We start from the raw sequence: 16,013 nt of genomic DNA on the forward strand, positions 1-16,013 counted from the left end.
CCTCCCCATCAGAAAGGAAGGGAGGAAGTGTCTTTTCTCCGGTAAAGTACCCTTCAATAGTTTTATTTCTTTTCCCTTTTCTTGGCATTTTCTCCAACCAGTGGCCTGACCTCTGAATGTTCTCCTCACACCCACCTCGCCTCCTGGTCCTCCCAGCCAGCGTTTGGGGACTGAGATTCAAATGCTGCTTCCCACCTTAGGATTTTTGGCGGGGGCAGGGCTGCTATTCAGTGTGAGAATTAAGTTCAGGTGGTCAGGTGGGGCAGGGCCACCTTTCAGGCTCCGTTCCCTCAGGGGGTTTATGCACAGACCTTCCACAATGGATCCAGGCTCCCGCCCGCTTGGGGAGCCCCTGTCTGCAGCCGCCTCTCAGCTTCTATCTCCCCGGGGGGGCCCGAGCCATGGGGGCACCCCACTCCCCTCTCAACCCGCCAAAGAGACTCTCTCACCCACCCCCGTCAGTCACCTGTTGGTGGGGGGGCCGTGCCGCCGCTGAAGATCCCGCCTCCGGAGCCCTCTCAGATCTGTGCCTCTTGGAGCCGCGGCCGAGGCCGCCGCAGGTCCGGGCTGGGCTCCGCGTCTGCAGCGCGACGGACCTTTTGCGAGAGGTTTGCAGGTCCCTCTGTGGGTGGAGGGACCCGCGTGGCCGCTGGAGATCCTGTCCCTGTAGCCCTCTCCGATCTCCTCCCGTCAGTGTCGCGGCCGCAGCAGGGCCACACTCCGCTCCCCGTCCCGGCGCCCAGTCCGCGGCGCGAAGGACCCCCTGTGAGAGGTCCGCAGGTCTCTCCGGAGCAGAAATCTCCCTCGCTCCAATACTCTGTGGTCTCTGGGTGCAGAATTCGCCCTGGCTTGGTACCCTCTAGCCGTTCTGTGGTTTGTGTGTTCGGAGCTATGTGTATGTGCGTCTTTCTACTTCGCCATCTTGGCTCCGCCCCCTAAAACACTTTAGACGATCCCATTTGAGTGATGCACAGAGTGTGTAATAACTGGAGCCTCACGTTCACTTTGAGAATATAAATCATTGTCTCTTTGTTCATACTTAATTTTTCTGTTCCTTTCAGACATGCACATGATGGTTTCTAGACCTGAACAGTGGGTAAAACCAATGGCTGTAGCAGGAGCAAATCAATATACCTTTCATCTGGAAGCTACTGAGAACCCTGGAGCACTGATTAAAGATATTCGAGAGAATGGGATGAAAGTAAGAAACAGTGGTCTGTTTTTGTTCCCTCTTTTTATGATTGTAGAAGATTTGGGAGTATGAAAGAAATGACAGAGAAGTTGTAATTAGTAACTAGGTAACTATCTGCTACTTGGAGAAAATAAGCCTTATTTTGGCTTTGCCAATGTCTAAGACACTGCCTGTCTTTTGGGTAAACTTTTAACAAACATCTGATTCACATTGCAGTGTTTCAGGAGAGGTGAGGTTTAGTACATCTTCTGCCATTAATTAGGTACAGTTTTGGACAAATCACCATAAAATGAATGTAAAGGGTGATGTGTTAGCTACTATTTCTTTCAGCTCTTAACATTCTCTGTTGTTTTCTTAATCCTCTTTCAAACACAAATCATTCTAGTGACATTTTCCAAAAATTACTTCTGGAAAATGTTAAAATTAATACTCTTATGTTTCTACCTGCCTTCAGTAATTTATGTATCTTCCCAAATATTAAGAATGCCACTGGAGACTTTCAGCTCGGCATGATTGTCCATTATGGAGGTGGAGCTTGTTGACCCTGGAAGACTTGTTCTGTGCCTAACATATAAAGTACTTCATTGATATGAGAATCATGATTCTTAGATTAACATGTATCGTCTTGTCATAGGTTGGTCTTGCTATTAAACCTGGCACTACAGTTGAGTATTTGGCACCGTGGGCCAATCAGATAGATATGGCCTTAGTCATGACAGTGGAACCTGGGTTTGGAGGGCAAAAGTTCATGGAAGACATGATGCCAAAGGTAATAACAGGTGTGCTGTTGAGGAGCAGCTATTTATCTGTCATGGAAATCAAAGAAAGATTTCTTGTATTTCAGAAGTTTTACTCTTTGACCTTTTTGTGAATATTAGAACATTTTCTTTCTTCCTCCTTGCTGTTAATGTCATTTTGATTATATGCTGTTGCTGAGTCTGTGACCTCATTCTCTTTTCTTAATAAGTCCTTTCTCCCATAGCTCTCTGTAGCCTTAGCCTTTTCTCCACATAGAGGCCTCCTTAAAACTGCTCGTTGGATTCAGCCACACTTGATTCTTCCTCATAGCCATCGTCTCCAGGACAGAGTGGAAAATAAAAAAATCCAGGGGGACAAGCAGGATCCTCCTCCACCCTTCCGAGACCAACTCTTCTTCCAAATTCATGCCTTTTCCTTCCATTCACCCAGATTCTCAGCCTTGGAGTCATCCTCACTTCCTCACCCTTCTTCATCTCCCATATATGTATAAGTGCTGAGTTTTATTAACACTTCCTTGGGCACATGTCTTCATCTAAGTGTACATTCAAATGCTGAGTCTCGTCAACACTTCTTTTATCTGTCTCCTTCTCTCTATTCATAAGGCCACTATCCTGATTTAGCCACTCATTCTTCCTAGTGGACAGTCTTTTTTAAATTCCAGTTTCCATTTTCCTCTCTCCAAGACCTCTCCATACAATCCTAAATAATCTTTACAAATCTGATCATGTCACTCTCTCATCAGGAACCTAAATGTTTCTTTCCAGAAAGAGAAAGTTATACGGTTTCTATTTCCAACAGTTTTCCATTTCTAGGAGTTTAGTAGCATTTTCCTTTGAACACTTGATATACAGATGTCATACTTAGAGATATCAGCTGACATTTAGGGCCAGTAAAATCTGTTTTTTACAAGCTCGAGCATGCTCTCTTTACCCAAGTTTCCAGGTAAGGTCTGGTAAATAAGTCTACAGAGCCATTGTGCTGACCTCATTGTTATATGCTTGCGAAACATGGTCAGTCTACCAGCGCCATGCCAGGAAACTGAATTGCTTCCATTTGAATTGTCTTAGGAAGACTCTGAGGTTCACCTGGCAGGATAAGGTAACAGACACTGAAATCCTTGCTCGAGCTGAACTGCCAAATACTCAAACTATGCTTCAGAGAGCACAACTCTGATGGGCTGGTCATGTTGTTCGAATGCCAAATGTATGCTTGCCAAAAAGACTATTTTATGGAGAACTTGCATGGGGCAGGCGATCACATGGTGGCCAGAATAAACGATACAAGGGCACTTCAAGGTCTCTCTCAAGAACTTTGGATTTGACTGTGCAACGTGGGAGATGCTGGCACAGAACTGCTTAGCATGGTGTGCCCACATCAGAAAGGGTGTTGTGTTCTTTGAACAAAGCAGAATTGAGACAGCACAAAGTAAACACAAGATGTGCAAATTTGGGATATCCACCCCAAATATTCACATGGACTATCTGTGCCGAACTTGTGGTAGAGCATTCTGAGCTCCTCTTGGTCTGATCAGCCACAGTCAGACCCACTGAAATTTCGCTTTGCAATGTTATGTCATTTTGGTCCTCGTCTAAGATGAGGGACAACAACCAACTGGTAAATAAGTAGTAGTGTCCAGTAATAAGATCCAGTTTGTTTTCCTACAGTAGTCTGTTAATGACTCTCATAGAATGACTGAGATACAGTCGACACTTGTATATTAGGGCACCCTACATTGTACTGCTTTGTGGGGCTCTGCTGCATGAGGTCCTGTATGTACTCACAGAAGATGTAGGAAAAGCCAGTGGGGCATGCTTGTTGTTGGGCATTGCAGCCTACTCGTCCCTCCTGCTGTTTTGACATTTGTTTAGTGCCTGTTCAGTGGTCTTCAGCTTCTGGTGTGTGGAGTGCACTTTGTCTAGTGCACTCAGCACATTTGTGAGCATTGTGTCTATTAGAACCTACCATCCCTTCAGTCTCTCATCCCATATCTCTTCAAAACCCTAGGAAAGTGATCTACACTAGCTGCCTTTGCATTGTGGCCTTTGACCTCATCACTCAACTGAAACTACTCTCCAAAGTAACCAACATTCTTAATTGCCAAGTCTGATGTTCTTTCTTCTGTTCTCATCTCTAAGACCTTACTGCTGAATTTAGCACTTTTGTCAAAACTACCCTCTCCTGAATTTTCATGACACAGCTTTCTTCTGGTTCCTCTTATCTTTCTTGACTGCCTTTTTTTCATCTCCTTTGCTGACTCTTCTATAACTATGCCTACTAACTGTAGTTGTTCCACAGGGTTATGAGCTAAGCCCTGTTCGGACTATAATCTCTGGGTAACCTCAACAGCTCCATTGGTTTTAATTATCTCTATGCAGATTACTCATCTCTATATATCCAGCCCCAGTCTCTTACCTGGGTTTCAGTCTCAGATAATAAGTTGCCTGTGGGACATTTAAAACTGGATATTCTGGAGACATTTCAAGCTCAACATATTCCCCTCTTAAACATCCTGATTTCTGGTGAAGACATCACACCATCCTTTGTTTTGCTGGGTTTATAACTTCAGTGTTGTCCTTGACTTGCCACTTACCAAGTCTTGTTAGTTGTACCTCCACAAAGTCTCTTGCATGTGACCCCTTCTCTTCTTTCCTAACCCAACTGTCATCTTAGTTCAGGCCTTCTTCACTTCCCATCTGTATTGTTGCAACAGACTCTTAATTTGTCCTCTTGCCTCAAGCCTCTCCTCACCTTAGTTCTTCCTACACACTGCTGCCAGAGGGATTTTCCTTAAACCCCAGATCTGACTAATTCATTCCCTTATTTAATCATCTCCAGTGTCTCCTTATTGCCTCTGAGTTGTCCCTGACTAGCTGTGAAAGCCCTTCCTAACCTGACTGACCCCAGTCTTTCACCCTCATTAGACTTTTCTTCCATTCCCAGTGGAATGGATCTAGTGAAGCTGGCCTTCTCTGTGTTCCTGACACATGACACTCCTCCTCCTGTGTGAGTCAGTGCCTGTTGCCATGCCTGGCACATCCTCCCTCACTTCTGCCTCATAGAGAACCTCTGTTCCTGCAAGACAAAATTCAGTAACCACTTTCTCTATGCAGCTTTGCCTGATTTCCTTGCACCTCCACTCTGCTGCTTCTACCTATATTTATTAGTATATCCTGTCTATTTATTCTGTGCATACTTGTACTTTTTGTCTTTCTCAAATGTAAGTAGCTTTAGAGTAGGAATTGTTTCATTCTTTGTATTTGTATCCCCAAGCCTTGCACAAGGCCTGGCACTTAGTAGGTACTTCATGAAAATGGTTGTCTTTGGACAAAAGATAGCTTGCCTTAGTCTACTCTTCGCCATTGCTTTCTGGCATGGTTTTAACACTTTTCCTTTAAATGCAAGTCACTTTCCCATTCTGGAAAGGGTAGTTCAGTACATACACTAGGCCATCTCTTATCCTCAAGAGTCTGGGTGATGAAAGTAGCTTGTCACTTAACCTCAGAGGCACATCCAGGAAAAGGCTGTTTTCTGCAGCATCCAGGCTCGCCCTGCCCTAGGTTCTTCCCCTGGGCCTAGCCTGCCTTTCAAGACTTGGTTGCTTATTCCTTCTGTTTGTGCATTCTTTGTTCCTACCAAACTGACCTCCTTGACCTTGAAGCTTCATATCCTACTCTAGTACCTTTGCAGAGGTCATTCCTCATGCCCACAATCCCCTTGATCTTCCCCTGTACCTCCTAGAATCCCCACCTTCCTGCAAGGTTCAGACCCTGTTGCATTTCCTCTTTAACTCAGAGCAAATGAAATGTTATATGTAAAATTCTTTTCAAATTTTAAAACACTGTATAAATATTAACTTATTATCTTTAGCTTTGTAAAGTAGAAACAGTGTTTCACAAATGATAGCAATTTAAATGTATCTCTGAGGGATTTCCAAGTTGATGGTCTCCATATTAAACATCTCCTTACTTTAGATAAATAGGATATTTTGGGTTATTTTCCCATGGGATTTTAATACTTGCATTTTTTTCTAAGACGAAGTAAAACAAAATGGCCATTTTGTGGAAAATTTGATTACTACAAAAGTCTGATGGAAAGTAATTGTTGTTTTAGGCTGTTTCAGATTAAGATTCACAGATTTTTTTCCTGTCCTGTGTTTCTAGGTTCATTGGTTGAGGACCCAGTTTCCTTCTCTGGATATTGAGGTAGATGGTGGAGTAGGTCCTGACACAATTCACAAATGTGCAGAGGTAAGATGCTTCCCAAAGTCACTGAGCAAAATAAATTAGGAGTTTAAAAGATCCTAACCATAGCCAAGGGGTAAGACAAGCCAAATTTTTAGGGCAAATCCAATTTCCCTCTTTCCTTTTCCAAATTGGCCTTGAGTGGATAATACAGTTTTGTTTAGCGTAACTGGAAAGCTATATTCTAAGGCCAGTTACCTTAATTCATATTCATATGAAAGTAGATTCATATGAGCAACACTTTGGATAACCATTACCCATTGGAGACCCAGAAGGGATGATTTCCCTGGGCTAGACTCCTTTCCCACATTTGCTGGAGAAAGAGAAGGCATTTCATAGACCAAGTCTTAGAGAGGAAGAGAGAGAGAAAGTATGTATGTGTGCGGGGGAAGGGTGGTTAGTGGCCATCTAGAAGAGAAAGTGGTGATCCAGCTAGTATTATTTCATTAAGAACAAGTCATGCCAAACTAACCTTCCTTTCTCTGGCAGGTTTCCTCAGTTGTCACATTAGGAAATGTTGTAGTTTGCGTAGATGTTAGCAAAACTTTTTATGCCCTGACTGTGGTTAAAATGGAGAGATGGGCAGTGTTAGGTTGATTTGGAGCTAGTTGAATGACTGGATCCAGGGAGTAGTACTGAGTTTTCCAGTGCAAAAATTCTCCACAAGAAACTGGTTGCCTCTGTGCTGCTTAACATTTTTTATCAATGACTTGGACAAAGGCATAGATTGTTGAATCAGCAGTCTTTTATTAAATAGCTACTCTGTCAGGAGCTGTGGAAACAAGATAAAAAATGAAACAGTCCCTCCCCAAAGGAATTTACATACTATCATAGAAAATACTATTAATGCATATAAGCCTATATACAAGAGAAATACAAGGTAATTGTGGCAAGGGGGAGCACTAGCAGTTTTTCTTCATGAGGAAAGTCTTGATGACCTTGGCAGTTGATATGAAATAATGGACTCTAATATGTTGGGGTGAGAAGGGGTTGTGTTCTAGATTTTGGGGTACAACCAATAATGCAAGGTTGTAGATAAGAAATGGAGCATCATTTGAAGGAACAGCAAGGCCAAGTGTGGGAAAAGTGGTGATATATAATGAAGTTGTAAACATAAGTTAGTGCCAGGTTGTGAGGGCCTCTCAAAGTCTAATAGATCTCTTTTTATTTGATCCCCAAAGCATTGAATCTGATTGAATAAAGGAGTGAAATTCTCAGATCTGTATTTTAGGAAAATCACTTTAACAGCTTGGTGGAGGATAGCTAAGAGTGAGGAGAGAGGTAAACAAGGAATACTAATTAGGAGGCTTTTGCAATAGTCTAGGCAAGAGGTTATGAGGGCCTTAATTAAGGTGATGGTTGTATATGTATGAGAAAAGGAATGATTCAAGAGCTGTTGTAGAGATAGAAATTATAAGATTTGGCAGTTAATTGGATAGGTGCAGTGAGTTGAGAGTTGAAGCACTCAGGCTTTGAATTTGGGTGACTGGAAGAATTTCTGCTCTTGGAAAAAAATTTGTAAAAGGGGGGAAGATGGTGAGTTCCATTTTTGGACAGTTGAGTTTCAGATGTTTCTGGGATATCTGGTTTGAAATGATGGGACTAAAGCTTAAGGGAGAAGGAGCTTGATTTATAGATGTGTGAGTCTTTTTGGAAAGAGATAATACTGAAACCCAAGGGAAGAAATATGGTCAACAGTAGAGAACCTAAAGAGGGAAGAGAAAATGGTCCAGGTCAGAACTTTCAGCTAAACTCCTAGTTAGGAGCTGATGATAGCAACAAGGTCAGCTTGGCAGGCAAGCAAGAGGGAGCAGTCACAGAAACTCTAGAGAAGAGAGGGTGGACAGCAATGTCAAATGCTCCTGAAAGTTAGAGTAAGGATTGAGGAGACTATGAGAATTGACAGTTGAGGTCATTGGTAACTGTGGAGAAAGCACTTGTAGTTAATAATAGTTCAGTTAACTTTTAGTTACATTTAGACCATAGCCTGTAGAGAGTTAAAAAGAAATGGAGAGGAGAACTAGTGGAGAAGATAGGGGTTGGTAGTTTTTTCTAAGACTTTAACTGAAAGGAAAGGGAGAAGAATATAGTTTGATGTGGTTGATGGTAGGAATGTTTTGAGGATTGAGAAAATTGGGGCATATTCTCAAGGAAAAGGGAGGAACAAACAGTAAGAGATTGCTGATTAGAGGGGGGAGGGGATTGCAAGTGCTATCTAGAGAAGACAGGAGTGGGAAGGAATATGCAGGTGGTATTACTTTGGTGAGAAGAGTTCTCTCCATCAGAGACTGGAAAAGTGAAGGAGAGAATAGGAGATGATGTCAGGTAGTTCTGAGATGTGGAGAATGGTAGAAGAGGGAACTCTGAAGAGCCTCAGTATTTTCTCAGTGAAGTGTATGAAACAAGTGGAGAGGAGAAAGGGGAGGGATGGTGCGGTTGGCTTGAGAGGTTAGAATTGGACCCTAAATGCCTCCGATTCTTAATCCAATTCTTTAGAATAGCCTCTGGAAAGTGAGATAAAATATAAATTAAGGAAGAGTTAAAAGGTTGCTTTCAGCAAGGGACAAGCTGAGATTAGATATCAGATTTGTAGTGGACTTACTCAACATGCTTAAGTTTATTTCCTCCAGTTTTATTCAGCAACAAATTAATTAGAGTAGAATAGTTTCAGGGAGAAGGAAGGAAAATGATCCCAGGTTTGGGGTCTGGCAAAGTGTGACCAGTGATAGGTGTGGGGAAAAGGAATGCAAGAGAAAGATGGTGGTGTAAAGTTAAATTTGTTAATTTTAGGTTTGAGATTGATTGGGAAAGGATAGTAAAGCAAGAGCAGATGAAATGAACTTAGAAAGGCATTGAGAGAGGGATTAGAGGTCTGTACTAGGTAGGATGAAGAGTAAGTTAGAAGGGGATAAGACAGGGAGAAATGGAATGTTAGGGTCAACGAGGCCCTGGCACACTTGATGGCCAAGGTAGGGGATGAATTTGTGGATGACTGGAAGCTGAGAGCAATAGCTAATATTCAGGATGACAGAATCTAAGGCTGAGGTATTTGGTCAAATATAATGATATGAAATTCAGTACTCACATTTAGGTTAAAAAAAATCACCTTCAGTGATACAAGCAGGTCATAGAGTAGCTAGACAGCATTTCCTGTAAAGTGCTTTTAAGGGACTGCACAATGTGATTCATGTATGATATGGCATCACAAAAAGCTAATGTGAACATAGGCTGCAGGAAAGACTTACAAGAGGCAATAGTTCTAACCTTGCTTGTAGTGTTGTGTTCAAAACAGCAGCTCACTTTATTGAGGTCCTTATTGTCTCTCACTTGGGCTATTGTAGTAGCCTTCTAATTGGTCTCTGCGCCTCCAGTGTATACCGTCCCTATCTATCTTCTGCCTAACGGATATTCCTAAAATACAGATCTGCGACATTTCACCGCGCAGGAAACTTGAGTGGCTCCCTGTTGCTTCTAGGATAAAATACAAACTCTGGTTCTGCATTTAATGCTACTCAGTCTGGTTCCAGCCTAGCTTTCCAAAGTGGTTATGTATTAGTCTTCAGGCCTTTAGTGACTTTCCTTTTTAACCTCCCTTTCTTGGAACCTATAGCTGTTTTTAGGGTTCCTAGATACCACCTTCTACATGCTGTACTACCTAAGTAACTAATTTCTCCACCACATCCCTCAAAAATTACTTTGTATTTACTTTACCATATATTTTGTATTTACTCATCTGTGCACATGCTGCTTCCCCTAATAGGATATAAGCATCTTGAGAGGAACAAGGGACCTTTTCAGTTTTTGTCTGTTTGCCCAGCACCTTAGCACATAGGTACTTACTTAATTTTTGTTGACTTGAGATGGGTATTGATTAGCAGGTTATTGTTGAGAGTGGCTACCAAAATGGTGAAGGATCTTGAGATCATGTAAAATAAGGAATAGCTGAGGGAAGTAGGGCTGAAATGATGAGGATTGAATCTTTGAAAAATTGTCATGGAAGAGGAGTCTCAAGAGGCAATGTGTTCCCCGTCCCTGGAGGTTTTCAAGCAAATGCTGGATGACAGTGATTTGTCAGAATTTTGTTGAATGCATTCTTTGTTGCTCAGGTAGTTTGTTCCAGATGAAGTAGCCAACCTTTGAGGTCCAGCCATTGGATCTTGTGATTCTGCAAATTGAGTTTATGACTCAAAATAGAAGAGTAAAAAGACATTAAAAGTAATCAAGGTTTTCAAAGTTTTTTTGTTTTGGGGGTTTTTTTAATCCTTGCTTTCTTGGCAAATATGAAACAATCATTATGGCCTAGACTTTTTATATTAAACATTCAAATATATACATGTGTGCACATACATATCTTCTTATACAAATAAGATTCACATACTTACCAAGTGCATATTACTTTTTTATATTTATTGAAAGAACTTTAAAAGTATTATATTCATCCTGAAGACCTCTGTATTCTTTGAGGTTTTTGTAAACATCTATATAGTGACTTTTTCAGCTAATTAAGGTAGTATTTACATCAGTTCCAGTCAATCAGATGCTGACGTTCGAAACATTAATCTTGAAAAGCTATTTTGACCTCTTCCATTCTGTCTCTTCTTTTATACAGTTGACTAACGTCATTGTTTCTCTTTCAGGCAGGGGCTAATATGATTGTGTCTGGTAGTGCCATCATGAGGAGTGAAGACCCCAGAGCTGTCATTAATCTCTTGAGAAATGTTTGTTCAGAAGCTGCTCAGAAACGCTCTCTGGATAGATGAGATTTCCAGTCAGTTCACTCCTCATGCCCGGTCCACTTTCTCCTAGACCAGCTTGTTCAGCCTCATTTTTCAGCCGGTGCCCAAGAATCATTGCTGCTGTGTCGGAGGTGGCACTGCTGTCTGTCCTGAGCAATTAGTCTTCATTTCGTTGACTTCAGCGTAGACACAAATATGCTGAGAATGCAAAAAGGTGCATATATGACAACTACTAGGTTTTTAAGAGTTTGGAATTAAATTTTCATGTGGGAAAAAAACCAAACTGTTTTTACTAGAAGACTTGATTTTTGTAAAAGGAATATATTATGATGCCTTGTTCCTGAGGTTTAAAAGCCAAATTGCATCGCAAAGGCAGAAACCAGCAGCTGCTAACTAAAAGAGGACTGCAATGCAACACTGCTACTCCTGGAAAATTCTTAGATGTTTGTGCTCCATTATGAAAAGCTTTGCATTGCTCTTTAGCTTTCTTTAGAAGGAACAGTTGTCCTTTTGTTTGTTTTATCAGTTGATTTTTTGCATATATTGTTTATGTGACTAGGCTTGGTTTCTTGGGAGAAAAATCCAAGCTCCACACTTATGGTGGAGTGACAGAATTCCTTTTAAAGTTTCTTTATCCACTCCCACCTCACTTCTAGCCACCCTCTTTATGCTTATCTTGACCATATTTTCATGTGACTAACAGCCCTACTTGATGTTTTCCTTAGTTGACCAAATTACATAAACCATTCCCTTGGTTTTCTTTCACTTCCTGCAGTAACCTACTTTAGAACTAAACTTATAAGACAACTGAGGATAATACTGTTTACAAGAGTTTATTTTTTATATATATTAAAAAAAATTATTTCAGGCTATTTCCTGCCTGTAGCAAAATATGTTCAATACTTGTTGAACAGAAGCCAACATGTCTCTTTCTCCAGATCAGAGGTTCAGAAGTATGGCCTCAGAGAGTCCTTCAGGTGACTGGATCCACAAATACAAGAGTAAGACATGTCTTTCTCAAGGACTGTCCTCAGCTAGTCCTAAGGAAAAAGCTAGTGGGGGACTATTTCAAATGACCTTAATCAACCACTTTGGAGAATTTAAAATTTGGTTGTGCTGGTGCCAACTTGGTTAAGGAACAATTTCATTTAGCTCAAAACCCTATAGTATCCTTACATCTTAACAGAGCGTTCAGCTACTTCTTGCATCCTGGATCTGATTTAATTGATCTAATACTCCTAAAAGGAGGCAGAACAATTATTGTCCCCATTTTACAACTGAAGAAACTAAACGCACAGAGCAGTAAGTTAAGGCAACAGACAGTGGTACCTGTGCAAGGATCTGGAGTTAGGACTTGGGATCAGCTTACATTACCTGCATGATGTTGACCTCCGAGTCCTTTTCCAGGGACTTTCACAGCCCTAAATGTAGGAACCTAGGTCCTTGCAAGAGTATGCCTGACATAGTTTTGTTCGTTCACCTCTAAAGAAGGTGGTGGTAATGATACAGTGATCCACTGATCACAGGTTTAGTTTATAACTACAGTGCTTAATCAGATATTTAGATAATAACTGTAATGACGGGAGCAGCAGAACTTTAATTATCCTCAGGTTGATGTGAATTTTTATGTCTTTCACTAAGGTATATTTACTGTAAACATTTGATGTTTGTTGAATGAATGAATTAGGGTGTGGGGCCTAAGGTTGTAACATATCAGGTATGTAGTGTTTTGTTTTAAAATAGGACTATCTTGCTTTGTGTGTTTTGGGAAGCAGGAAAGGGAAGATTTTGAAACAGTGAAGACAAAACTTCACAAAGCAAACTGTTGAAAATTAAACCAAGCAGTGTGATTTTTTGAAATTTTTTTCCTTGACATATATCTTATGAAAGCGTGATAATATGGATTCTTTTAGTATTTTAATCATATTCACACTACAAAAGACGTATAGAAACAACTTTAATTAAAAAACTTACATAGAAGATCATGGTATCAGACATGACAGCAAGATTCAAGTTTAATTTTCTGGACAAACTTGTGTTTGTGAGGCTTTTGTTTTTGTTTTTCTTTAAAAATAAATGTACAGTGAAACCACAAGCAGAAGCTTGTCAGTGCTGAAATTTGACTGAACTTCCCTCCCTCCCCACAAAGGGTCCAGAATCAGTTTCCAATCCCTGACAAAAACTGTCAAATCACATGAACTAGGCCAGCTGGCCAGTGTTAGTAATTTAGTGCATATGGGTACTACAACTTGAAGCAATAGCTTAAGATTTCTTAAGAAAAAAATGATTTCTATAAATTGTCCTCAAACTGTTCCACATAGCAAAAGTAGTGGTATGGGAGCTTAAAAAGGATTCCACTTAAAAATACATACAACTTGATACAAATCTTAATTAGCCTCATTTTAGGATACAAGTAGATATGAGTCACTTGCTTTTAGAGCAAGCTATAGTAAGAAATCCAGAAATTCATTAGCCAGGAATATAACAAAACAGTATTTTTGAGCTCATACTGATGGTTATTTCCCTTTCAGTGAATTATTTTAAATAAGCATATTTTAGAGACCCATTTGGGTTCTTGTAGCACAATGAGAATATAATAGTAAATATAGGTGAAACCAGAGTTAATTGCAAAGACATGGTGACTTAATGTACCAATTAAACTCTCTTAGGAGTGAACAGAAAACAGCCTGTTGTGTCTAACAGAAATCAGTGATTTAAAAATAAAAGAATATTATCTCATTTGTATATAAGAATTTAATAAATGACTTCTGTTTTTAATGGTAGTGAAGTATGTAAAAAAAAAAAAACTCCCCCATAGTTAAGACTTTCAGAAGTCTATATTCAATTAAAATCTTTCTGTGTTTATGTATCTATATTAGATATTGGTTCTTCTATCTTCAGGGTTATTCATATGTGCATTTTAAAACTGAGTTGGTAGACATAACAGTACTTATAGTATGTTTAAGGCAGTCTGATGAATTCATTTTTTTTCTTGCATATTAAAAAAAAAACCCATTTAATCTGACACACCAGGACCATATAGTATATCTGAAAGAAGGGAAAGTTTAGATACCAGAAAGCAGGCATTTGACACCAAGATTCAGGAAAACCTAATGGTCTTTTCTTGGTGCCATTGATCTGGCCTTGCCTAATAAGAGCAAATGTCTACACCTGGGGTCTGGAGATTAAAAGAACTATTTTCTCTAGTGGTTCAAGAAGGAAAGAAAGTGTTATTTTTTATTTTTAACCTGTCTCTTAGCAAGAAAGATTAGTACATGACATGCTGTTACTCTAATGCATTGGAATTGTGGGTTTTCTTTTGTTGTTGAACAGGGTTGAGGAGGAGGGGCTTGCCTTGTTTTCTGCAGTTTAATTAGCTTTCTTAATTAACTACTAAGTTCCCTGTCACCTATTTTTCTTTAGACTACTGAGCCCTAGACCAGGAGGTTTGTAATCTTCCACTCTGTCTACTGATTGCTTTTTTGGAGGATGCCTGTGATCTGACACAGTGCTGCAGAAGACTTCACCAGGCAAAGCTGTGCTTGGCGTTTCAGCCTGCTCATTTCTTTCATCTTGGCACAATAAAGCTACTTCTTCATCCTTCAGTGGAAAAGCCCGTCGTTCCCACCACACTGACTGAAAAGCAAAGAGAAAAAATAGGATTTTCATTTGAGTTAAAGCTAATTATGTTTAAAGTTTTATGTCAAATTTTACAGTATTTTTATTAGGTTCTTTTGATAAAGAGAATATTTAGGGTTACTATTCCAGGTAAATTTTTGCTGATCCTTGAAAAAAAACACATCATGAAACAAGGAAATATAGCTCAATGTTCCTGCCCCCTATTCATATCAGGTCAACTGCATGAGTAACACTAACTACAAGTCTTGGATCTTTTCCCCTGGAGAGTTGGAGCTGCAGGTCTTACTCCTCCTGTACTGTACACAGTGATGATGGTGGAGGTGGAGGTGAACTGAAGGGCTTCTGGAAGGTAAAAGGCCACTTCTGCCCCTGGCCTGATTCAACCCCTACACCTACGTTCCCACTGCTATTCTAGCGTTGTTAGAGTAACTGGAGCCCACCTACTAACGGGGCTTCTCTCTACTGCCTCTGTACATATCCCTGCCCTGCCCCTCCCCCCACCCCACAAAACCAAACAGCATATTTTGCACCAAATGGAAGCATTTACATAGTTAAGACTTAACCAGAAGAAACTGCAATTTCTCCAGAAATTACAGAACAGTCCTCTATGGGAAGAGACTCAAACTTACTACATGACAGGTGCTAATGTACTGGTATAACTGTTTATCCCTTCTGTGTGTCCTATTTTATTAACCCTTTTACCTCTGCCTCTTGGGATCCTTTCTTCCTCAAAGCACTTCTTCCATTTTTTTAAGAAATACTATTCTCCTTTAACTCCTCTAGCAGGGAGCCCAAACTGAATTTTGTACACAGGTTATTTGGCACTGGAAGAATCACAAACTTAGCATAGTTTACAGGCCACTGGAATGTTCTCCTTAATCACTGTGCTTGCTGAAACCAGTCTAAGAATTTCAAAACCCTTTCTAAATTTTTAAAAACAGGTAATATCCATAAAATTTCCTGATTTCATTAACTTTCTTAATGAATCACTAAGTTCCTGTCACCTATTTTTCTTTTAGATCACTGAGTCCTAGACCAAGAGGCTTATAAACTTTCAGTATGTCTACTGATTGCTTTTTTGATGCTGATAACATTTCAGAAATCAAATTTTAGAAAGATTAATTTTCAATTACTAAGGAGAAACAGCATGGTTATAAGTAGATAAGAGAGTTAACTTTGGAACCAGGAAGACCTGAATTCAAGTCCCACATCTCTGACATACAGAAGTGATGGAATCCTAATAAGTTTGCACCTGGCCCCAATATTCTAACTTCCTTATAGGTGTATCAGCAAGCACCCTGACATCTCCAGGGTGGCCTGTTAGCACAGGTTCTTAGATCTGCTTTTCTACAAGGAAAGCAACTTTTGAGGGGTCAACAATCTTCTTTAATCATATATACCAATAGAGAAAATACAAGCAGAGAAATAAAGACCAACCAACAGACA

At 40.3% G+C, this 16,013-nt stretch overlaps 2 protein-coding genes across 9 annotated transcripts in view; one reads left to right on the forward strand and one right to left on the reverse strand.

The window, feature by feature from the left end:
- RPE (ribulose-5-phosphate-3-epimerase) overlaps positions 1 to 13,023 on the forward strand; it is a 27,319-nt gene extending 14,296 nt beyond the window's left edge. For all 5 annotated transcript variants that reach the window (XM_072617460.1, XM_072617457.1, XM_072617458.1 and 2 more), the window contains exons 3-6: positions 1,062 to 1,201; positions 1,827 to 1,961; positions 6,112 to 6,198; positions 10,830 to 13,023. In XM_072617460.1, coding sequence (XP_072473561.1) covers positions 1,064 to 1,201; positions 1,827 to 1,961; positions 6,112 to 6,198; positions 10,830 to 10,952 — 483 coding nt within the window. In that variant the 5' untranslated portion in view covers positions 1,062 to 1,063 and the 3' untranslated portion in view covers positions 10,953 to 13,023. The remainder of the gene's footprint in view (positions 1 to 1,061; positions 1,202 to 1,826; positions 1,962 to 6,111; positions 6,199 to 10,829) is intronic.
- KANSL1L (KAT8 regulatory NSL complex subunit 1 like) overlaps positions 1,061 to 16,013 on the reverse strand; it is a 192,734-nt gene continuing 177,781 nt past the window's right edge. For all 4 annotated transcript variants that reach the window (XM_072617456.1, XM_072617454.1, XM_072617455.1 and 1 more), the window contains one exon: positions 1,061 to 14,564. In XM_072617456.1, coding sequence (XP_072473557.1) covers positions 14,334 to 14,564 — 231 coding nt within the window. In that variant the 3' untranslated portion in view covers positions 1,061 to 14,333. The remainder of the gene's footprint in view (positions 14,565 to 16,013) is intronic.

This window comes from Notamacropus eugenii, chromosome 6 (genome assembly GCF_028372415.1).
Source record: "Notamacropus eugenii isolate mMacEug1 chromosome 6, mMacEug1.pri_v2, whole genome shotgun sequence".
Lineage (NCBI taxonomy): Eukaryota > Metazoa > Chordata > Mammalia > Diprotodontia > Macropodidae > Notamacropus > Notamacropus eugenii.